At 45.5% G+C, this 24686-nt stretch overlaps 1 protein-coding gene across 5 annotated transcripts in view; it reads left to right on the forward strand.

Annotated features, from left to right (window-relative positions):
* Positions 1 to 24686, forward strand: part of SPTBN1 (spectrin beta, non-erythrocytic 1) — a 121369-nt gene that overhangs the window by 75221 nt on the left and 21462 nt on the right. For all 5 annotated transcript variants that reach the window (XM_082276570.1, XM_082276568.1, XM_082276569.1 and 2 more), the window contains 16 exons: positions 3230 to 3403; positions 4025 to 4116; positions 4489 to 4569; positions 5281 to 5396; positions 6247 to 6359; positions 6951 to 7138; positions 8404 to 8521; positions 9795 to 9953; positions 10558 to 10860; positions 11661 to 11814; positions 12497 to 13367; positions 13507 to 13641; positions 14252 to 15008; positions 15226 to 15428; positions 20240 to 20330; positions 24029 to 24175. In XM_082276570.1, the coding sequence (XP_082132696.1) occupies positions 3230 to 3403; positions 4025 to 4116; positions 4489 to 4569; positions 5281 to 5396; positions 6247 to 6359; positions 6951 to 7138; positions 8404 to 8521; positions 9795 to 9953; positions 10558 to 10860; positions 11661 to 11814; positions 12497 to 13367; positions 13507 to 13641; positions 14252 to 15008; positions 15226 to 15428; positions 20240 to 20330; positions 24029 to 24175 (3702 nt within the window). The remainder of the gene's footprint in view (positions 1 to 3229; positions 3404 to 4024; positions 4117 to 4488; positions 4570 to 5280; positions 5397 to 6246; positions 6360 to 6950; positions 7139 to 8403; positions 8522 to 9794; positions 9954 to 10557; positions 10861 to 11660; positions 11815 to 12496; positions 13368 to 13506; positions 13642 to 14251; positions 15009 to 15225; positions 15429 to 20239; positions 20331 to 24028; positions 24176 to 24686) is intronic.

Genomic DNA, 24686 nt, shown 5'->3' on the forward strand with positions numbered 1-24686 from the left:
TCTCTGTGTCTGCCAGACTGCTCACCTCAGCGACGTGTTGGGTTTGACGTGCTCACTGCGGGTAGCAGGTGTTCCTCACACAGGGATAGTTGAGACCAACATGCCCCATTATCTGAGGGTTGAGACACCAACTGTGTCACCTCTGGTTAAGTCTGCCTGTCTGCCTGCCAAGATTTTCAGCAGCAAATAGGAAGCTCAGAGCAGTCCCATGACTCTGGCTGCGCCATTCATTTACATTTTTCACTCCAGGTTTTGGAAAACGCAAACAGGGCTGAGGCAGCTGCAGGGTGGGGAGAGGGCAGGAGACTCCGTGGAGCTGCACTTGCATCATCGCTTGTGTCTGGCATTGGCAGCTGCCTGCACCACCACACATTCTTTTTGTAGCTTCCTTATCTCAGGCTGGAGGACAGCAGGCTCTGTTTGAGCAGTGCATTCCACCACACCTTCCTCTGCAAACAAGAGTAAACGTAATGCACTAAACCTTGAGACAACTACACACACCGAAAGTATTCTAGGAGGATCTTACACACACCAAAAATATTCCAGGAGGATTGCCACACAGCATCTACTTGCTGTTGCTCTTCAGTTTTTTGGAATTTATTTTAGTCAATATTAGGTAGGTTCTGACAACTCCGTGCCCCCTGCCAGGGAAATCTAAAGGCAGGCCTTACGCAGAAGGCTTAAAATAAGGCAGGAAACATCAAATGGTAAGAAAGCAGAAACTAGCGTAGATAAATATCCCATAAACGTGGTGTGTTTACTGGTGCAGTGGAACAAACAGGAGTTGTTTCCTCTCTTTTGAAACTGGGATTCAGATTCTGGAGCTGGAGCCTGGGGAGCAGAGTCCAGGATTTTGGATGCCAATCAGGGAAGCAGGGCTGCTCTTTGCTCTCTCACTTCAATTGCACAAACCCTGCATTTTCTGATACCTGTTGTGATTTTTGTTGATGAAAACCCACAGTCCTTGGAGGTGTGTTGGAGAAACTCAAAATGAGAGCATCCAATAAGGGCAACACCTACATCTTCTTGACCTTGCTCAGCTTGATTCCTAATCCTAGTGCTTAGTCCAGGCCTTACAGCATCATGTCCTCTGCACAGCAGTGTTTGGAAGGAAACTGATAGCATGCAATGCTGTCACTGAGAACAGTGGGAAAGAATCCAGCCAGCATGAAAGGACACTTGTAATTTGGTTTGCACACACTGGTAACCAGCTTGTGCCTAACAGAAAAATAAAGCTGGGAATTGTTTTCGGCCTAAGATTAAGCATTTAGCTCAGTTTCTCCCATAACTAAATTAAGGATTAGTAAATTCCTTACAATTCCTGGATGCTCAAAGGTCAAATCACTTAAGCACGTTCTCTGTAGTGAGTTCTGTCACATTTTCTCTTGGAAAAGAGGAACGGTTTTGATGTAGAACCAGTTTTCCTGTAATGTGCATGTGAAGACTCTAGGTTTGGTACTTGCTTTCCCTCCACTCAGTGTCTGGATCTGTGTTAGCCCAAAAAATGTGCAAGATATGTCTCACTATGCCTCATCCCGAGGCTATGCAGGGGAGTGTGGCAAGCACAGCCACACCTTGCACAAACCAGACTCAGATGCCTCTTCCTCTACATAAAACATCTCTGGTGAGTGGTTTTGGCTCCGTCACCATGGTACTGGAGGTTCTGAGAGCACAAAAAGAGCTTTTACAAATCCTTTTCTGCTCAGTAGTTTGAGGCAATAGAGGCAGTGCAGGTACTGCTTTGGGTAGTGGAAAAGGCTGTGTTAAGGCAGAGGGGACAGTTTGGGCTCTGCCACTGCTGCTGAGAAATGGCCACAGTCACAGTCATTCCTGAGCCTTGGGATCATCCTTGTGCAGGTGAGCAGGCCTGGGAAGCTGCTCCAGGGCTCCAGGTGTGGCCGTGGCTGGGACAAGCTGTGGGCTGGAGCTGAGGGTGCAGCTGGGCCTCCGCCTTCCCTCCTGCCCTGGAACAGCCTCCTACCTGTGTTTTGCAAGGTTCAGTCAAGCCTTAGGTCCAGCTTTCCACACTCTTGGTAACTGATGGTGCCAGCTAAAGGCTGGATCCCAGATTGTCCCTGCTGGGTGAGGGATCTCTGGCTGGCTTCAGCCAAACATGCAGCGCCCTCCTGTTCCTGCTCTGGCTGTGGCTGTTTGCACTGGCAGCGTTTGGGATGGATGGGGTGTGCACAGGCTGGACATGCAATTTGGGCCTCTTTGAAGGGACTTCTATGCCCTGAATCAGGGGGAGGCTCCTGGAAAATCTCCCTTTTGCTGAGAATTGTGGGTTAACTCTCCATCATTCCCCAGCCTCAGGAGGAGAACAGACCCAGGCTGACTGAGGCTAAAGCTGCTGGACTCAGGGTTCATGTGTCCCAAAGGGCATCTTCCTGCATGGCTTCCCTCTCCACCATCCCCTGTGGCACAGGCTGTGTTTCCAGGGACTGTACTGTGGAACTGGCTGAAACTCTTCCCCTTGAATGCAGGCTGGGGCAAGGATACTGCCTGAGCTATTTCCATGGCCAGTTAATTACAATCATTGTAGAAAACAAGGAAATTATGGCAATTAGTTGTTTGGCTGAGTACCTTTGGTGACATCCCAGTGAACACTCAACGGGCTATTCAGCTGTAATCCTTATCTGCACAACAAAGTTCCTTTATTCAGTTTTACAGCAGAATTCTGCATGCTGATAACACATTCATTGCTTTTTTGCAGTTGCACTGGGCTTTCATATAACTGTGTTACATTGGTGTGGCTGATTTTGTAATTAGTATATTTTTCCTATGAAGAAATCTTTGTAATCAATCTCTGTTATTTTCTTACTATTTATCTGATTTACTGACCAAAGAAAAGCAATGCCGCTTCCTTCTTGAGGAGTTTTACTGACTAGCTCGCGGTTCAAATCTTGTGAGCGAATATCCTAGAGAGGAAACATGAGGGAAGGAAGCCGGAAAAATCCTTTGAAAGGCAAATGAAATTGGGCCTCTGTGTCCAGCTCAGGTGCAGGATATTGGTTTTTTACCATGGTTTTGACACGTGCTACTGCTACCCTGGTGAAAATGGGCTGGAAGATGCAAGAGGTGGTTTTGTCCCTGGAATGTGAGGAACAAATGTGACGTTGCTGCCTGGGAGAGGTGATGCGCCAGCCAGAACTGAAGAGTTTAAAGCTGTTTGGCTTTTCCCCTCCCATCTACAGTAATAAATGATTTTATTCTTCCTTTTACCTTCTAGCCTAAACCAACCAAAGGAAGGATGCGCATCCATTGCCTGGAGAACGTGGATAAAGCCCTCCAGTTCCTGAAAGAGCAACGAGTGCACCTAGAAAACATGGGATCTCATGATATTGTGGATGGGAATCACAGGCTGACACTTGGCCTTATTTGGACTATTATCCTGAGATTCCAGGTAGGGTTGTTGCACACACAGATACACGGATGAGCTTTCCATGCCTGTGTGTAACATACTTCACTGTGCATTTTAGGAGCAGAGTGCTCCCACGTGCTCCCAGCAGATGGGAGGGAGAAGTGCTTGGGAACCTCTCAGGATAAATCAGTCTCCATGGTGCTGCTGACCTGTGGTGGGAGTTTCCTGTGGGGAAATTCATATGGCTTTATTTCTAAATCAAAAATAAATGTGAAGCTCCAGTCTCTACACTAGACCCAGGAGGAAATGCTGTCCTTGGCTGCTCTCCATCTCCATGCAGGTTATCCATAACCTGGCTGACTTGGCACTGACATGGGTTAAGGGTGCACATAGGAATTATTTCAGTGTCCCAGCTAAGGCTTGAGATTTCTTGTTTTCCAGCAAGTTGCATATTGGTCTTTGCCCTCAGATAGAAAAGGCTGGGAAGTCCTTTTGCAGAAAGAATAATAAATCCATATAATGAATACATAACTCATAATAAATAGCATAGTAATAAACATTTAGTAGCTTTAATTTTGGTGTTTCCCAGCATTCCTTTCATCTTTTCAAAAAAAGCCATGTGTATTCCCAGAGAAATATTGAGATCTTCTATGTTAATTTTAGATCCAAGATATCAGCGTTGAAACTGAGGACAATAAAGAGAAGAAATCTGCTAAAGATGCTTTGCTTTTGTGGTGCCAGATGAAAACAGCTGGGTGAGTGTGGATTAAAGTGATTATCTTTAAAGCTCTTACACATTTTGAGTTTTTGTTGAAATAATTTTAAATGGGCAAGCACATCTCTTCTTAAGTGGACTCAGAGAGAAGGAATTCAAGAGACGTGAGCTGATGTTTACAAGTCAGAAAAGTCTGAATTTGTGATATTAATGCTGGGTGATAAACACAGCAATCTGATAATCCATGAATATATGTAGCAATATGCTGACTCTTTTCACCCTATTCTGAAGAAATAATGACAATTTCAAGGGAAACTTAATGTCTGCCTGCTCTGGGTTTTGGTGCCAGAGTGTGCAGAGCTGCACTGGGGGCGCTGTATTGATTGCGCTCTCCTTGATTTTTGTTCTGCAGGTACCCCAACGTCAATATCCACAACTTTACAACAAGCTGGAGGGATGGGATGGCGTTCAATGCACTGATCCATAAGCACAGGTATGTGTGGCTCAAGGTCTGCCCTGGTTTTGCAGCTACCTTGGAGCTTGATTTAAAAATCTGTGAAGAGCAGGAAGTTGAGGAGTTGCTGAGAGTTTTATAGCAACTTGCCTTGTTTTGAGCTTTACAGCTCTTGTGGTCATTGTGAGCTCAGCTGGGCAGCGGCTTCTCACACCACAAGTCAAAACAGGTTGTGTTTGGTTTCAAGGGAATAAATTACACTCGTGATTATTTGGGTTTGGTTTGGTTGTTGTACCTCAGTGAGTAACCCATGCCCAGGTCTGGAATCTGGGGGCAGGAGTCGGGAAGCACACCCAGAGCAGCCTGGAGGGGAAGGAAATCCGTGCCCAAGGATGGCCAAATGTGGTGCCAGGCTGCCATGGCTGGGGATGCTGCTCATGGCAAGCTCAGGCAGAGTTATCCGGATGGATTGCACACTTCCATGGGTGTGAGGAGAGACTCGTGACCACAACTTTGTTCTTCTCTTCTCCAGGGTCACCTTCACTGCTGTTAAGCTCTCCCCTGTTCTCTCCCATGGCCAGGTCCTGCTGTACCATATGCTGGGCATTGCTTCATTCCTTTAACACTGCTGGGAAATGCATGGGGCACATGAAACCTTGGCTGGGTTTTCTGAGGGTTGGAGATCTTAGTTCATTTAAGGGTGGCTGCACTGTGCTTTGGGAAATCTAAAGAATTTTCCATCCTGTCTAGGCCTGATCTGATTGATTTTGACAAGCTGAAGAAATCAAATGCACACTACAATCTGCAGAATGCTTTTAACCTTGCAGAGCAGCACCTTGGTCTTACCAAGCTCCTGGACCCTGAGGGTAAGAATTCCAGCAGTTTCAGCACTTAAGGGCTCTTTCCTCCCACCCCTCCATGTCAGAGAACATCTCTGTGACAGCTTTTTGTGTCCAAGAGCAGCTGGATGCTGCTGACTCACCTGGTGATACAGGCAGAGAGGGAGGGAGAGAATGTGAGATGTCTCCAGCAGCAGACTGAGAAGCAGTAGCACAAGAGCCCTTAATCCTGTGTTTATTTACTGCCATCTGACAAGTTTGTTGGCCTAGCCACATATTCATAAAGTCATTCCAGTCAGAGGCTTCCTTCTGATGTGCTCTGAGAAGCAGAAAAGCTTCAGCCCGTGCTTCTGTGGGAGTGTGTGTGCTCCCAGTGCTAGTGCAAGAGCCTTTTGTGTCACAGGGCAGGAGTGATGTGTTTGGGCAAGTTTCATCTTGCTTGTTTTCCAGTGCCTCAGAATTGCTGCAGGAGAGGAAATATCTTGTTTTCCACCTGTATCTCTCAGATTCGCCTGGACAGACATAGGTTTGGATTCCTCTCTCCAAATGCTGACACAGCACTGAAGTTGTCAATTAACAGTAGTTGTGTCATCTCACACAGACACCAGAGGAGTTATTTTGGCTGTGCACAAGCTGTAGCAAAGTCTGGAACTTGACTGTAAAGCCCAAAGGCCCCACGCTTTAGCCCCAGCCCACACTACTGCCAGAACCAGTGCAAAGCTGCTCAATTTGCTTCTGCTTTGGATACAAACCTTAGGGGCTGAATTACCACTGAACCCGTCTCTGACTCCCAAACACATCCTTGGTGCACTCTGGGCTCTGTTGGTGTAACCCCTGCACCCTCAGCATGCTGAGGTAACTCTTCTCTGGTTTGCAGATATCAGTGTTGATCACCCTGATGAAAAGTCAATCATCACCTATGTGGTGACGTATTACCACTACTTCTCCAAGATGAAAGCTTTGGCTGTTGAAGGAAAACGTATTGGAAAGGTTTGCAAGTTTAAATTATAAATTTTTATAAAGCAGGTGAAATATTTCTGATTTTCTTTTTCCTCTTGGTTGTTAGTTTTTTAAGAGTAATTTTTATCTTTTTGCTTTTGAACATGTTTTGAATGTTAAATATTCCCATGTGACTCTGAGAAGTAGTTAATTTCCAGCTGCCTCACATTAGAGAACACTTGGCTGGTGTTTTATTTTTCCTTGTTAATTTTGCGTCATGGCTACTTTTCCTTTCTCATTAACTGCTCCTCACCCTCTGGGCCCTCTGTCTCCTCTGGAAAAGTCTCTCATTTAAAACATGTGCAGTCATTCTCTGTCCTTTGGCGACATTGCCCCCATCCTTACAGCTGGGCAGGCTGATTATGAATCTTTGTGTGAGCCTCATCTCTGCCCCCCTATTGCTGTGGGATCTTGGGAATTCAGCGCTGAAAATGCTGAGCTCTCATTCCTCAGGGATCCCGGCAGTGAGTGCTCTGATTCACAACTCAAGTCTCCCAGCAGTTCCTTTTATGTGGCCTGTTGGATTTAAATGACTGAAGAGTACTGCCCTTGTGACTCATGTGTGTTGTGCTGCTGTTGCAGGTGCTTGACAATGCCATTGAAACAGAGAAAATGATAGAAAAATACGAGTCCCTGGCTTCTGACCTGCTGGAGTGGATTGAGCAAACCATTATCATCCTCAACAATCGCAAATTTGCCAACTCCCTGGTTGGGGTGCAGCAGCAGCTGCAGGCGTTCAACACTTACCGCACAGTGGAGAAACCACCCAAGTGAGTTTAATCTCAGCTTAATGCAACAGTCAGTGCTCTTGTTTGGCTCAGTCACTCATTGATTTTTTTAAAAACTAACACATCCAAGTAATTTTAATTGTGACTTAAGAATTTATTTTCCTCAACAAGCCCAATTCTCATATTCCTGATTGGCACTTGTCGATATTACTCGGGGCCCGTTCGCTTTGTGCTGCTCAATGTGCAGATAATAACAGCAGCAATGAGAAAAGGATCTCGGAGTCGTGGAAGCTGTCCCTGCCCTGGGATGCCTGTCTTATCATATGAGTGGTAATAGCATACTGTGGTAGTACAGTAATGTCACCACTCGTGCTTTTAATAGCAGTGGATAATACCAAAACGCTGCTATTAAAAGATCCCTACTGCTTATCCAACATGAAGAGGAAGTATGTCTGGCTTTGTCAAACAGCTCTGCTTACTCAAACTGATACAAGCAAAACTGGGCAACTTATTTCTGCAAAGCCTCTTTTAACATCGTGATATCAAATCTGTTTATTATTTTTGTCTAATATGAGTTCTAATGGATAATAATCACAACCCAAAGCATTACACAGGATGCAGACATCTTCTAAAATTGCAGACTATTCCCTAATGCCCATGGAGTTTATTTCCCAGGCGTACGACACAGGGAAAACAGTGGGAAGAGTTTATTGACTGCAGTGGGCTTTAAATAAAATTTCCATTTCTTGTGCTGATGGAGTAAACTAGGACAGTGCATGTACTAGAATAAAAAAAATGCCTTTTCTTGACCCCCAAGGGGTTTAAATTCAAACACTCAGACAGCTGACTTCTGTGAAGTTGATTTTGCTGTCTGCCCCAACTGGCTCCAGGGGAAGTGTGGGCTATTTTCATTGCTCCCAGCTTCCACACAAGATGGAGGTGTTTATGTGAATGCTCCGTTCATCATGTCAGCATTTTAAACAAGTGCTTTATTATAGTTTATTGTAGTCAACTATATTCAATATTTCATAGAAGTGCTTCCTTATGAGGGTGAGGATGCCCTGGCACAAGTTGCCCAGAGAAACTGTGGCTGCCCCATTCCTGGAAGAGTTCCAGTCTGGGTGGGGCAGGGCTGGGAGCAACCTGGGACAGTGGAAGGTGACCTTGCCCTGGCAGGGGTTGGAACTGGATGGGCTTTAAAGTCCTTTCCAACCCAAACCATTCTGTCAGTACATGATTCTATGATTATACCTTAGCAGTAATGAAAGTTTGATTGTAACTCAATTATCCTGAAAAATTTTGTTTAGATTTACAGAAAAAGGGAACCTGGAAGTGCTGCTTTTTACCATCCAAAGCAAAATGAGAGCCAACAATCAGAAAGTGTACATGCCGAGGGAGGGCAAACTCATCTCTGACATTAATAAGGTAAACTGAGCAGCTCCTCCCCTGTGACTCGAAATATTGCTATTCTCTCTCAGAAAACTGGGCAGAAAAACATTTGTGATCTCCAGCCTTGATGTGGGGGCTGTAAGGGATGGGTGAGGTGGGGTGACCTTTTCCTATAGCTCGGACTCACTGCCCTGGGCCAGGCCCTGGGTGTCCTCAGCATCTGTAGGAGCTTCTGCTCCTGGGGCTGCCAGCTCTGCCTTGCCCCTTATGGTCCTGGCTGTTGGAGAGAAGTGGCAGAAGGCAGCAGCAGTAGGTGCTGTGCCCTCCCCTTCACCTCCCAGTGCCCTGCCTGGGCATAGTGGATCCCTCTGGGGTCCTGCAGCCTGTTCTCTGCTGCTGCAGCTGGCAGGGCAGGGCAGAGGTAGGCAGAGCTGACAGGCTCTCTCAAGGGTAACAAACAGCTTCAGCCTGGCAGCTTCCTTCTTTGTGTTTGATCATGCTTGGCATTCCCAGACCAGCTGTTGTGGGTGTCTGTGGCCTCATCCCAGGGAGCAGCAAACTGCTCAGCTCTCCTGGTTGCAGGAGGAATGCCCAAAATAGTCATGTTTCATGCAGTTTCACATCTGTTCATATTTAGATTTAGTTTGTGTTTAATTGAGGGTATTTTTTTTGTCTGCAAGATCTGAAGGGTGATTAGCTGACTTTCAACATGCTGCTAAGACTTCTGATTTTTGTAATATTAGTGTCGGGCATGTGAATAACTTCTGGCTTGGGGGAAGAAAGGACTTGTAAGCACCAGAAGTAACCAAATTCTGCAGTTGTTTTCTTTTCCAAGGTATAATAAAGAACAACAATTGTATGTTGATTTTAGAGGTGAGAGGCCATGAATTTCTAATTCCCATTTCCTAAAGGAGGAAGATAGAATCTGCTTGTTTGGGAGTAGCACTCAGGAGATTTTATTTTTTTAAATAAACACTTTCTTACACATTCAAGCCAGGTGGTTTCCTTAGGCTTCATTGGGAAGAGGTGTAAGAAAGGACCAGAGAAAATGCATGTGAGGTAAACGACTTGCTCACGAAACGACTGACTAAATTGAGACCAGATTTTAAATCATGTGCTTATATTAGCAAACAAAGTGTAAGGCCAGCCAGTGCGAACTGGATTTATTGGCTTATAAATAATTGAGCCAGTTTGGTGAAAGTTGCCTGTAGTGACTTCAGCCCTGATTTCATGCAAAGGAGATAGGATTTGTCATAATCTTGTAAGAATGTATGTTTAGAAGCCGTGTGTTTTTCCTCCACATCTTCAGGCCTGGGAAAGACTGGAAAAAGCTGAACATGAAAGAGAACTGGCACTGCGAAATGAGCTCATCAGACAAGAGAAACTGGAACAACTTGCACGGAGATTCGATCGCAAGGCAGCTATGAGAGAAACTTGGCTGAGTGAAAATCAACGTCTCGTTTCTCAGGTGCTGTTCTCAGAAATTGTCTGGGTGACTAAAATGGTTCCCATGAGTAATTACAGGATGCAGTTCTTGCAAGGAGAACATTTTCTTCCCTGTGCCTCGTATTTTACTGCATCTATGTATGTGTGTATTTATTTATTGTATTTAGTTACTCTGTATGTCTATGTACTGTACATCCTCTCTTTTATACATTTGGGATTCCCTTCCTCGAACCTACCAGCCTGTGGTCGGGAGATTTGATGAGGAAATAGCTACCCACAGTCAACATTTTCTTTATCTGAATATTTTGGTGAGTTCAGTGAAATTAGCCCAGGAATTAATTTTATTGTTTAATATTAGAGATGATAATATTAGATTAGCCCCAACCTAATCCTGATGGCCACATGATTCTTCCCCCAAAGGCGGTGAATAATATCTCTGATTTTATCGGTGGTTCTTTATTATCAGTGGTATCTCTTATTTTATTGAAGAAGACTCCTGGGAGCGTTTTGAGATCCCAGATTTGCTAACAAGTGTGTTTTGCTGAGTCAGAACTGATGACAGAGGTTGAGCAGTGGGACTTCTGTCCTCAGCAGCTGTTCCTGAAGAAGTGCCTCTGTCTTTGCAGGACAATTTTGGCTTTGACCTCCCAGCAGTGGAGGCTGCCACGAAGAAGCACGAGGCCATCGAGACGGACATTGCGGCGTACGAGGAGCGGGTCCAGGCCGTGGTGGCGGTGGCCAAGGAGCTCGAGACTGAAAACTACCACGACATCAAACGCATCACTGCGAGGAAGGACAATGTTATCCGCCTGTGGGAGTATCTCCTGGAGCTGCTCCGGGCACGGAGACAGCGGCTCGAGATGAACCTTGGGCTGCAGAAGATTTTCCAGGAAATGCTGTACATTATGGACTGGATGGATGAGATGAAGGTGGGTGGAAGCCCTTTGAGAGCGCAGACCAAATATTCCTCAGAGGTGTCCTCTTCTGTCAAGTTTTAAGATTCATTTTGCCCCTCTGATTTAGTAGACAGACCCAGATGATACACATTCAAGAGCAGTGAACAAATTCCTTATGATGATTTGTTAACAATAAAGATTAAAAACAAGCAAAGAAAAAGAAGGAGTTTACTCCTATAAAAAGCTATTTTCCAGCTTCATGTCTGTCTCATAAGGCCCAGAGGCCTTTGAGGTTTTGGTCACAGTGCTTGGGTAAAGATGACAGATTTGGTGAAAGTGAATTAAATAATCTCTCTCCATCATGATTTACATGGGGAACAAGTCACCTCTTCACCTCTCTGCTTTAAAAAGCTTGAATTTCTTCCTGTCTGTTCTCCTGGGATCTGGGAAGGGAAAGGACCACGACTTGTCCATCAGCCAGCAGAACTTGGAAGCCGTTGGAGGAAAGAAAGCTGTGTGTAACTCAGCAGGAGCTCACAGCATCTGGGCTGAGTGCTGCTCCTTGGCCCTGCTGAGCTAACTCAGCCTCTCAGCATCCTAGACTGAGAACTCATTAAAGGGCAGTCAAGTTCTTCGTGGTTGCCAGTGATTTCAAAAATACTGGCTCAAATTTGTATCAGCCGTGTCTCTACATTTGGAATTGCTGTCCTTAGGGGCCTGGAATTTCTCTGACCTAATGAATCAACAGATAACAGTGCCATGCCTGGAGTCCCAAAGAAGTAAACAGTTTATGGCCTTCAGCCTGTTTTACTTGTCTTTCTCACTTTGTTCAGGTGCTTCTGCTGTCCCAAGACTACGGCAAGCATTTGTTGGGAGTTGAAGACCTGCTGCAGAAACATGCTCTGGTGGAAGCTGACATTGCTATTCAGGCTGAGAGAGTGAGAGGGGTCAATGCCTCTGCTCAGAAGTTTGCCACCGATGGAGAAGGTAACCAGCACCCAACATACCCCTTTTGTCTTAATTACCTGTGAGGTTATCTGTGAGACTCATTAGTTCTGCAAGATAGGTTAGCTAAACTCCCCACCAGAATGAGAGAATCCAGATCCATTTGTGTCTTCTGTACTCGGCGTGTCAATGATTCACTTGTCCAGGAAGCTGCTCAGGAATTGAGTGTGGCATTGTGCCTTGCATGGGATGTCACACTCCTCAGCAGCAGCTGCCATGGCTTTGTAGAGGTCGCCACGGTTCCCCATAGCTGTGTTCCTAATGCGAACAACACAGATGGTGTGACCCAGTCTGATGGTGTCCCAATTTATCCTAAAAGGAAGCAATTCCCTACAACCCAGTGTCGTTAACCAGAGTAAATGACGTCCATTTTGTGCAGTTGTGTATAAATCTGAATTCAGTGAATTTCGCCTCACTGGAAACAGTCATGAATATCTTTCCTTTTGGGGTTTTTTTGTCTTTTGGAAAGAATAGTATTTTCTGATCTGTGTTATTGTGGTGGAGCTTGAGCACTTCCCACTCACTTTCATGAGACTAACTATGGATTCTTTCATGTAGAGCTTGTAGCTGGAACACACAGGAATTCAGAGCTCTGTGTAGGCCCCAGCTGTGGGGATGGGAGTGAGTGAGCCCAGGTGGTAACGCGTGTTCTCTGTCCGAGCAGGTTACAAGCCCTGCGACCCGCAGGTGATCAGGGACCGCGTGGCTCACATGGAGTTCTGCTACCAGGAGCTCTGCCAGCTCGCAGCCGAGCGCCGCGCACGCCTCGAGGAGTCCCGGCGCCTCTGGAAATTCTTCTGGGAAATGGCTGAAGAGGAGGGCTGGATCAGGGAGAAGGAACAGATCCTGTCATCTGATGACTATGGGAAGGACCTAACCAGTGTCGTCCGACTCTTGAGTAAACACAAGGCATTTGAGGACGAGATGAGTGGCCGCAGCGGCCACTTTCAGCAGGCGATAAAAGAAGGTGAAGACATGATTGCGGAAGAGCATTTTGGGTCTGAGAAGATCAGAGAAAGAATTAAGGATATCCGGGAGCAGTGGGCTAACCTGGAGCAGTTATCTGCCATTAGGAAGAAGCGGCTGGAGGAAGCCTCTCTCCTTCACCAGTTCCAGGCTGATGCTGACGATATTGATGCATGGATGTTGGACATCCTCAAGATTGTCTCCAGCAACGATGTTGGCCACGATGAATATTCCACTCAGTCCTTGGTCAAGAAACACAAAGATGTGGCTGAGGAGATTGCGAGCTACCGGCCGACCATCGACTCTCTTCACGAGCAGGCCAAGGCCCTGCCACAGGAGCACGCGGGGTCCCCAGATGTGCAAGGCAGGTTGTCCGGAATTGAGGAGAGATACAAAGAGGTTGCTGAGCTGACCCGGCTGCGTAAACAGGCCCTGCAGGATACCCTCGCTCTCTATAAGATGTTCAGTGAGGCAGATGCTTGCGAGCTTTGGATCGACGAAAAGGAGAAGTGGCTGAATAATATGCAGATTCCAGAGAAGCTGGAGGACCTGGAAGTGATCCAGCACAGGTGAGAATGCCTTTACCAGGAAGTTTGGGGAATACTGGGTGGAAGTTTTTTTACCCCAGCTGCCTTTCCCAGCTTGCCTGTGGCACAGATTCTCTAATGCTTGGGGGATCTTCTGTTTGTTTGTTTTCCCCCACTCCAGGTTTGAAAGCTTGGAGCCAGAAATGAACAACCAGGCGTCCCGCGTGGCCGTGGTGAACCAGATTGCCAGGCAGCTGATGCACAGTGGCCACCCCGGTGAGAAGATCAAAGCACAGCAAGATAAACTCAACACAAGGTAAGTGCAAGCCTCGTGCTCAGGAACATCACACCAGCTGGAACAAGTATGGTGGGGTCATTTGTGTATCTTAGGTATGCTTTTTTAAGATATTCTGATGCTGTTACCTGGAGTATCTTCAAGGTAGGCCTTTAAAGTTTCAAAAGGAAAGAGTAGTGCCTTTCAAATATTTGATTATCAGATGGAGTTTTGCTCTTGACTTAATCAGGCCCTGAGTGTGTCAGTACCTTGATCTGAGAGCTGGAAATTGACTGTAACAATTATTATGATGAAAAAGAAATCAATATAGTTTTATGTAAACTCCCTCATTTTTTAGCTTCAGAATGAACCAAGGGAGTGTGAAAAGTTGGTGTAACTGCCAATTTTTCACTTGAGGAAAAATTATACCCGGTGTGCTGGTACTTGTCACTTTCTAATACACACCATATCTGGGTTAATGGTTGCTTTGCTAGAAATACTGATGGTGTGGGAAGGACTGAGGAAACCGTGAGTAGCTGGGTTACAGCAGGGCTTACCAAGCTGGTGGGAGCAGCTGCTCACTCAGCAATGCTGCCATATCCTTTTCCCACAAACCTCAATTTCTCTGCTCTCCTCTCCTCACACATTTCAGGTGGAGCCAGTTCAGAGAACTGGTAGATAGGAAGAAGGATGCTCTGCTCTCTGCTCTGAGTATCCAGAACTACCATCTTGAATGTAATGAAACCAAATCCTGGATCAGGGAAAAGACCAAAGTGATCGAATCCACACAAGACCTGGGTAACGACCTGGCTGGAGTGATGGCCCTGCAGAGGAAGCTGACGGGCATGGAACGGGACCTGGTGGCTATTGAAGCCAAGCTCAGTGACCTGCAAAAGGAGGCGGAGAAGCTGGAATCAGAGCATCCTGACCAGGCACAAGCCATCCTTTCACGGCTTGCAGAGATCAATGATGTGTGGGAAGAAATGAAGACCACCCTGAAGAACCGGGAAGAGTCCCTGGGAGAGGCCAGCAAGCTGCAGCAGTTCCTGAGAGATCTGGATGACTTCCAGTCCTGGCTCTCCAGAACACAGACTGCAATTGCCTCCGAAGATATGCCCAACACCCTGACAGAGGCTGAGAAGCTGCTCACTCAGCACGAGAATATCAAGAATGAAATCAACAACTATGAGGAAGATTATCAGAAGATGAGGGACATGGGTGAGATGGTGACGCAAGGGCAAACTGATGCTCAGTACATGTTCCTACGCCAGCGCCTCCAAGCTTTGGACACGGGATGGAATGAGCTGCACAAAATGTGGGAGAACAGGCAAAATCTCCTTTCCCAGTCTCATGCCTACCAGCTGTTTCTCAGAGATACCAAGCAAGCAGAAGCTTTCCTTAATAACCAGGCAAGTGGTCAAGATATACCTGACTTCGTTTCTACAGGTTGGCACTGTGCACTGCAAGCAATTAACAGACAAAATCTATTGGCAGGAGAGCCACAAACAGACAAATTGCCCTTTTCTAACTGTATTTTGCTTCAAACTGTTCTTGGGAGATGTTTGTTGTTGGAGCAGCAGCATAGCCTGGGTGTAACAATTTTCTCTCTGATTTCTTTAATCCCAGGAGTATGTTCTGGCGCACACGGAGATGCCAACTACCTTGGAAGGAGCAGAAGCTGCTATTAAAAAGCAGGAGGACTTCATGACCACCATGGATGCCAATGAAGAAAAGATCAATGCAGTTGTGGAGACAGGCAGGAGGCTCGTTAGTGATGGGAACATTAACTCTGATAAAATCCAGGAGAAAGTGGACTCTATTGATGACAGGTAAGGGCAGAACAGTGGCACAATGTAGCTGTTCCTGCTTTAATTCTGTTCTCTGAGAGATGACCTTTTACAAGGATTCAAAGGCAAAGTAACAGCTTAGAAAATGTCTGTTCCTGACTGTTTTGTCTCGTGGAAAAATAGGAACTGTCATGTTTCAAGAATGCACGAAGCTAATCTTAGTTAAATAATACCTCTCCCACTTTCTAGAGGCTTGGTAGGTAATGAGCTCCCTACCCAGAATTTGGCTGTGTGAGTGTTGTCATGTAGTTCTTGGAGTATGAAGAGACTTGATGCTCTGGTGGGAGCTGTAGCAGTTGGCTGTGTCTGGTTCCACAAGTCTCAGTTTCTTCTGGTGCCCCTGAGCTGGTGTAATTACAATAACGTATTCCTGTCCTTCCTCTGGAGAAGGAATGTGGCTCTTCAAGGGTGTAATTGGCATTGCATCCACCCCATCTGCTCGCCTTTGATCGCCTCTTCCAGCTTGTCTGGCCCCTTTGAGATCAGATTAGGAAGCACTGGTACAAGTGTGTCTTTCATCCCAGAACAAGTCCTTTGCTTTCTCTCTCTGGCTGTGGCAGGGATGCTATAGAACATTAAAAGTTTCTTTTTCTTTGAAACCTAAATGTTCAGTTTTGATGGCTGTTGTTCTTTCTGCTTTTGGTTTGGATTACAGTGGAGTCTTTCAAGGCACTGTGAGTGTCAGAACACAGCAGCGAGCTGTGAAATGTCACTGATGACCCTCCCATCAGACTTGCATCCCCCCCCAGCTGGTTCTGAAGCTCAGAGTTCTCCAGGTGCCTTCATCTCCAAGGAGAAACTGAAGTAGTTCAGAAAATGTTGGACCTTTCCGGTTTGGGCAGAGATGTCCCACTGTCTGTGGAACCACTTTAGCCGTGCCTCATGGCTTCAGGAAAGGCAGCTCTTTCTGTTCCCAGAGCTTGCTGAGATCTGCTGAGCCCACTGACAACTGAACCCCCAGGATACCCCATGTTTCCATTCTCTCTCTCACCAGCTTGGCTCTAGATCCCAGTGAGAATCTGCAAGGCCAGGAAGAGGAGATATATGAAAGCAATCAAGGGGACAACTAGGACAGTGATTTTCCTTAGGTACCTTCTCTGAGGGTCCTCTGCTCTAAGTTTTCCCATCCGCTTAGGAAAGCAGGAGAGCTTGATCCTGGCCTTCTGGTCAGGTGTCCTCTTTTTGCAGCTTTTGGAATATTAAAAGAAAGCATCCAAGGATATCATAGCAAATGGCCAGCAGCATCTTGCAGCCCTGTCTGAGGTGGCTGGAGAGACAGCTTCAGCCTGTGTTGTGTGCTCTGCAGAGGCTCTGGGGACTGTCACCCCAGTGCAGCTGCTCCTCTGTGCTCCGTTGTCCCTGCTGTCCTGCCTGGGGGACGTGTGCTGGAGTTCCTACTGGAACGGAGCATTTCCTCAATTCCAAAGCTATTTATGCCCAGCGCTGCAAAAAGCATCCGGTGTGCTGCTATCCAGGAAATCTGTGTGATTGCTCCCTGAGTCTGCGGGGCTGATAAGCCTCCAGAACAAAGCCCTGGGGCTTCATGCACTGGGAGGGGTAGCAAAGGAAGCCTCTTTGCTTTCACAAAAAGTGGCTGTCCCAGCTGAGCTCCACCTGCATGTCTAACAAAGGACCAAAACAAACAAGCACAACTATGTGCAGTGGCTCCGTACTTCCCATAGGGAGCTCTTTGTAGTTTCTGGTATTGTTCAGAGTAGGTTTTGGAGCTGTGCTTTTGAGCTGTTCCTGAGGAGACCCTACTGGCCCTGGTGTAGCAGACAGGCTCTGCCCTGGAATGGTTCCCGTCTCAGTCAGGAGACTGACTCCCTCACAAGGGGGAGGAAAGTGCAATAGGAAAGAAATACTTCAGCACAACCTTTTAGAGCAGCTCACAGGCAAGAGTCAATGGGAATAAGGACAATGGAGTAAGGGTGAGGAAAGGAGAAGGTGGGTTTGCATCCAGCTATCACTAACTAGCTTCTCCAGCTGGGCAAGAAGCTATTCTCCCTGTGCAGCTGTCTCTGCTTGGGTGACTTCTGCTGCTCTGGAGCATTTTCTCCTCCATTTTCTCTTGGAAAAGTGTTGGGGAACTGCTCCAGTCTGTGTACTTGCACATGGCCTCCAATTCTGCAAGGGAGATTTAGTCTAAAGACAGTGGCAGATCTGGCACAAGTTGTGATCTGAGCCTGTTTTACATCAACTTTTGTATTTGTGCAACCTTCTGCTCAACAGAGAACAGAAGTAAGTTTTGTTCTTGTCCATTCAGAAGGGAGAGTGCCTCGTTTTGTGGAGCAATGAAAGAAGCTAAAACTGCCTTTCATATATCTCAGGATTCCTAGCAGGGAGCTGCATTCACACCATGTGTAAGATTTATTATTTCTGCACAGGCTTTGAAACCCACAGGCTTACAGTTAAACCACAAGTGGTTTTGTCAGTTTTCAGCACTGTCAGCATTTTCAGGGGGCACTGGGAGTCAGCTTGGGGACACTGGGCAAATTCTGGATTAATTTGTGTCAGACATCTCCTTGTGCTGAACAGATCTTACACTTACGGTGGAAGTCACATGTGTGATACAGAATCCGAAGTCATTCCAAATAACTGGAGTCTGCAGAGCAAACTATTCTTCTTCCACAAACTATTTTAGCAAATTAGTAAGAAGCAGTCATTGACAAGCTTAAGTGTGAATTCTTTTAAAGGATTTAAGGATATTTGAACAAGGAGTTAATAATATTTAGGTACAGCCAGTCTGGAGCAGGAGAACAGACTAAATAACTTCTTAAAGTCCTTTATTCCCATAAAAAAAAAGTCAGTGATGAAAACACAGGAATTCCTGTCTGTTCGAGCAGTGCCCATCCTCAAAATGCTTCTCCCCTGTTACAGTTCAGCCCTGTTCTTCAGAGAAAACTCGTTGTCGAGTCTCACTCCAGGTCATCTTGAACAAAGCCACCTTTTACAGTTACATAGCTCTAAGCACCGAAGATCGTATTTGTTATATTATGGCATCATCTGTTTGATATCCCCGCATGGTTTCCTTCAAAGTCCTTCAAGTTAGTATTTCCAACACTCCATGGGAGATATTTGTATTAGTTTTTTAAAATTCAGGTTTTCTCAACAGAAGAACTTCTGTACTTAGTCTTAAATCTATTCCAGTGCTGTGAAAGTTCTGCTTTTAACTGCATAACTCCTGTCCTCTCCAGAGTACATGAGTCTGTAATGTAATCTAGCCTTAAATCTCTGAAATTGGCCTGATATAATCACCCAGAGAGTTCTTTGCTTCATTTTAACAACCTGAGTAATGTAGTGTGTTTGCCCAGGCATATAAAAGCCAGCCAAGAAAGAGTGGAATCAAACCCGGGGATGTTTGCTTCGTTAGAGAGGTTTTTCCTAAGGCACAGTTTGTCTTTTCCTTTGTGTTCCCTCTGTCAGAACTTCAGGATCACCTGGGCTTGGACTCCAGGCTCTTGCTTTGATGGTTCCATGTGTCTTCTGTGCCATCCAATCTATAAATCATTTTCTTGACTACACCTATAGAGATGTTGCTTGCCTGGTTATTTGAAGGCAGCTGTTGAGGCCAAAGAGAAGCAAATTGTTGTCCTGTAGAGGGTTTTCTCCTATTCCTCTGCCTACAGACTTTTTGCTTTTATAGAAATTGTATCTCTAAGTATTTCTTATGTTTCTGAAGTCACTAAATTGGTGCCAGAGAGCTTGCTGTGGTAACTTACTGCAGATCAGGAAAAGTGGTGTCATAATCCAGTTGTCATCAAAATGTAATTTATGATCATCTGGAGTATCATGAGTCTCTGGAGATCTCCACTAACATGGATTTATTTAGCTTTTGCCAGCATGTGCTGAGCTCATCTTATAAACTGCCACCCTTTAAAATAATTTCCAACTCTCAATCCATATTTATCTTACTACAAATGGCAGCAATATTTCACTTTAAACCCCTGTACAGTGCAATAGGAACAAGCCTAGCACAATGAGCAGTAAATAAAAATTGTCTTCTTTACTCTGTCTCTTCCTTGTAAATTGCCTCATAAATAATGAAAGAATGGAAGGTGAGGGATAGCTACTCCAAATAAGCATTTTTAAAAACATGCCCAGAGGTACCTTGGGAATCAGCCCCATTCCATTTGAAGGACCCACCACAACCTTTGGGACTGCCAGCATGACTCATCCTTCAAGGGGCAAACAGTGATAAATCAAATTAGGGCTTCTGGATTAACCTTTCCTTCTCTTCTGACTGCTCTTAAACACTCTGAAAAATATGTTCCAAGTGCATAAAGCTTCTGTGTGCAGAACTGCACAGGGTGCTGCATGTGGTTAAACACAGCCTTGGGAAGGTTCTGTGGCCCAGCTCAGCTTTGTGCAGGACAAGGAGGTGCTGAAGGAGTTTTACAAAGAGCATTACAGCAGGTGCACCCTGCAAGGGCCACACAACGTCATCTTATTGTTGCAATTTGCAGTTCTCTTATGGTTTTTGGCAAACAGCCTGAACTCTCCTGTGGGCTTGAAATGAGTGGGCCAAATTCTGTCCATAACATGTTGTGAAGCCCTGCTGACTTCAGAATTTTCTCTGTGTATTTAACGGGTCACAAAAACAAGGAGATGCTGAACTTCAGGGAGTCCATTAAATAACACACTCCAAAATGTCCTTTGAAAGGCAGCTAAGGACACACACCACAAACTTATCAGCACCTGTAGTCCAAAGAGGCTCCAGAAACCAACAGTGACAGCTTTTCATGAAATGCCTATTTCATTTCCTTTCTCTATTGTTTTTTTTTTCTGACCAGACATAGGAAGAACCGTGAAGCAGCCAGTGAACTTCTGATGAGACTGAAAGATAACAGGGATCTCCAAAAGTTTCTTCAGGATTGCCAGGAGGTAAATCATGCCCTTTCACTTTTATTGCTGAAAGCTGCATCCTGCAGAAGAGCATTCTTACTCCACATTTTATGAGGACTGAAATGCTCAGTCATCCAGTAGTATTTAGTGTGGAATAAACATAAAAAACCCCCTGACCATACCGCTGCAAAAAAGAATGTTTCTTTTCTTTTCCCATGAGCCAAATTTTCTTTTGTCATATAAGCTAAAGACATAGAAAACTGTTGAAAGCAGTGAAGATTTTTTGCTGTGATATAAATTATGACCATGTGGAATGTGGTGGGATTAGCAGTGCACTTTCTAAGAGTTTTGTCTACAGCTGTACAGATGTACGTGGCCTGGTGCAAGGGATTTCAGTGATGTCTAGCAAACATTAGAAGACTAGGAGGTTAAGAATAAAAAAGGAGCAAGATTAGGCTGGGTCATTTATGTGTGATTTACCTGATAGTTTACATGTGTTTAAAATTGTTAAGTATTATAACATTTGAAAAGAGAACATTTTTCCAGATTTTCTAATCACTTACATGGACTGTTTACACTGAAGAAAACATTTGAAAGTTTGGAACAGTCTTGTTCCTAGCACAAGGAATTAATCAAGTAATTTTCAGGTTATTTCATGGAGTACTGGCAGATAATAAAGAGCTTTGCCTGTGAGGTTTTGATCATAAGCTGGGCAAGTGGTGTTTGCTGCTTGGTTGCCTGGATTCAATCTGTTTCTCAGCATTGCATAAGCTGTCTATGAGCTTCCCTTCAAATGCTCCTTCCTTAGTAGTTAAAACATGACAGATTAGCAAAAATTCTGCTGTTATTAGCAGCAGCTTCTTCCTTCCTCTGTGACAGCTCTGGTACAAAGATCCCCTGGGTCTCGGGGCTCTCCTGGCCTCAGTGTCAGTGTGGGTGCGTTCCTTAGGAACTGTTTTTTCTCCTATATCACTGGAAGAAATAGGAAAGCATAAAAGCTCTAGTGTTGGCTGCCTGAATGCCTTTCCTCTCCCTTGTTTCCCTCCAGACACTAAAACGTGGATGTCTCGACCACATGGTTCAAAGACAAACTTACAATTACCCAAATGTCAGGGATTCCTCCAATCCTCTTGGAGAGCACATTAACCTTGGTGATAATTGAAGGGCTGTTTCCTGAGAAAACTTAGAATTTACATCAGTGTGGGGCCTGCTGACACCTCCGTTGGCCTGGAGGGTTTGTGATGGAGCAGCACGGTCCTGCAGGGTGGAATGGAGTCAAGGCAGCACCTCCCCCTTGGCTTTTTCCTTAGCTCTGCCTGTGAAGTTGGGGATTGTTAGGGAACAGCTTTGAGCCAGTCCCCATTTCACCTGGCAGTGACCCTTTGGCCTTCCTGCCCGCTGCTGCCGTAGGGAGAGTTTCCCATCTGTGTGTAACTTGAGGAAAGGCAGAGTGTTTTCTGCAGCCCTGCCCTTCCCAGGGCAGCCACATTGTCACTGTCACCCTGTGCTGAGGTGGTGTTGTGCTTGTGGCCTCCTGCCCCTTGCTCCTTCCTGCAGAGCAGGGAGCAGCAGGATAATGCTCCTCACAGCAGCTCAGCAGTGATAAACCTTCCCTGCGGGGTCACAGGTGAGGGAAAACAGCAGATTTTGTTGTTGTGAGGAGTCAGAAACACTGTCACGGGTTAGTCCTGGGGCGCTGCTTTTCTGGCTATTTCTTCCACTCATCGATGTGAATGTGTTAAATAAATTTGCTGAGTGAATGAAACAGTGACAGCAAAAAATCCTGAGTGGATGAGATGTGATAAATGTTAAAATTTAGTTTTCTTTGACTTCCTGCTCTTTCTCAGCTCACCTTTAAGGAGTTTACAGCTGACCTTCTCTCTGAGTGCTTCGAAGTCCCAGCACTGTCTGGGCTCATTTCTCCAGGGACATGGTGAAAGCTCTTGGCAAGACTCTGCACTCCAAAGTTTCTCTCCTGGAGTGTGCTGGCAGGATTTGCCATGTGAGCCTCCCTGCAGGATGGGCTGTGTCAGCTTGGCTCCTGGCACAGTCTGGGAAGTGCAGCAGCACTCGGAGCCCTCTCCCCTTGCCTTGCTGCTGTCTCTGCATTTCCCTTCCTTCATGCCGGGTTGGCACTGCAGAATGGGAGCCAGGAGTGGGAGCAGGATCTTGTGTACAGGTGCAAAGGATGGGAGGAAGCCTCATCCTCTCCTGGCCTTAACAACTTCTGGAGAAATAAATACTCTAAGTGTCATTCTGAGGCAGTTTAGGGAAATGTTTTCTGAAAATCTACTTTTAACACTCAAGGTACTGGCTTTTAGTGCCTTGTAGTGGCTGCAAACCCCAGATTTTAGCAGTGAGCCCTTAATTACTTTCTCTGTTTTTCTGTGTTCCGAGGGGTTTATCCTGACAGGCCCTGCCTGTGAGACACATGTTGTCCCTGTCTTGCCTCCCCCCAGCTGGTAACAGGAATGATCCAGCCTCTCCTTGGGAAGCACTTTTAAATCCCCAGAAGCCTTAATGCTGTGGCTGAGTAAAAGCAAACAGTGAAAGCCAAGCAGTGCAATTTGCAGAGCAGAGCAGCTGTCTCCTCCCCAGAAAGGCAGGAGTAAAACCACTAATTCTGGGTTATATCCTAATCCCCATGTAGCCTTTGACTGTTCAGCAGCACAGTAGCCTGTTCTAATGTAAACTTCTGCCTACAAAGCTCTTCACCAACATGAGCATTTTTCTGTTTAGACTTGATGGGAAGATCCAATGAGGAGTTTCTCTGATTGCTCTAAGTTTTCCCTTTTTGTGGAAGGGTGCATTTAAGGGACAATTGAAATTTTAAAGAGCAATTGAAAAGAGGTCTATGAGTGCTCAATGGAATTTGTTGCCCTGTGTCCTGAGCACACAGCAGAGGCCTCTGTTCCTCCCCTTTTTGGGCTGCTTGCTCACCCAAGTGCTGTTCTAGAAACCAAACTAAGATTTGTTTTGACATTTTCTGCTCTATGCAAAAAATGAACCTTTTCAAATTCTATAAACATTCATGTGAATGTGGTTTTTATCCACACCTCAGGGATAGATGAGGCACTCAGACTCACCCTAGGAGGAAATGTGATGTTGGCTGCTAGGATCATTTTCACATTCCATTTGCCCTTGGCAAATCAACTGTCTCTTAAAGTATTGGTTTTCTCTAGTAGTGCTATGAAAATTGTACCCAGTGCCTTTGCATTTGCTGAAAATCAGAAAGAAAACAGTCTTGGATTTTATATAATGGGAAAAGGAAAGTCTCCAACACCGAAACACTCTTGGAGACTGGACAAATAAACAAAATACTTATGTAATCATATACAGAGAAAAGGCTGAGGGGAAAAGGTACAAATGTGCTGTGAGTTAATGGTACAAAACCGTCTCTACCAATCTCTACAAAACCATCTGGCCAATAAGTAGGACAGGTGTCCCTGTGATGCCTTTCTCTTGCTGTTGAAGTGGGTGAGACCTGTGTGTTTGATTTTGCTTATCACAGAGGTGATTCCTTTCTGCTTGAATCATGTCTTATTTATGTATTGGAGATGGATGCTTGAATTGAACTGTTAAAGAGGCAAATCCTTGACTGAACCCTGAGTAAGAGCTGTCTCTGAGTCTCACACAACTATTCTGTAGAGGCATCTCTTTACCCTTGATCTGGAGGCATTTTGCATTATTTCACACTAGAAATGTTTCCTCACACCCCCATGTATTTTCCTTTCCAGCTCTCCCTCTGGATCAATGAGAAGATGCTCACAGCCCAGGATATGTCCTATGATGAGGCAAGGAACCTGCACAGCAAGTGGCTGAAGCATCAGGCATTCATGGCAGAGCTTGCATCCAACAAAGAGTGGCTGGAGAAGATTGAAAAGGTAAGTGAAGAACATTCAAAAAATGCCCTTATCTTTGTCCAGGGTGGTTGTGCACCAAGATGGGATCTGCTGCTCTGCAGAACTGGTCCTTAAATCATCCCACAGCTGAGGCTAAAGGAGATTTCTGGTGCACTGTATCTCCATCCAACCCATTGTATTCCTCACTGATGTTAAAAGGCTTTTATCCAAGACATTCACTCAGACATTGGCTGAGGTGCCAGTTTAGTTTTGTCTAGTCTTTCAGAAGGAAGGCATAGCCTAAATTTCATACCCGAAGGGTAAGTGGGGCAAATGTTGGGATTGGAGCCAGTGAAGTAGAGGCACTTCCCAGGAAATAACGGAATATAGGGAATAGCTGAGTTTATTCTCCTGTGCTGCTAAGCTGGTGTTCATTCATTTAGGACTATAACCAAGTTGCCTTTCCCCATGCAAAATTAGGGCATGAGGTAAAGAACATCCAGTTTTGTGATTAATTAAGATTCACAGCTCTGTATCAAGTTACTTTGAAGCC

Source organism: Coloeus monedula (genome assembly GCF_965178545.1).
Source record: "Coloeus monedula genome assembly, chromosome: 2".
Lineage (NCBI taxonomy): Eukaryota > Metazoa > Chordata > Aves > Passeriformes > Corvidae > Coloeus > Coloeus monedula.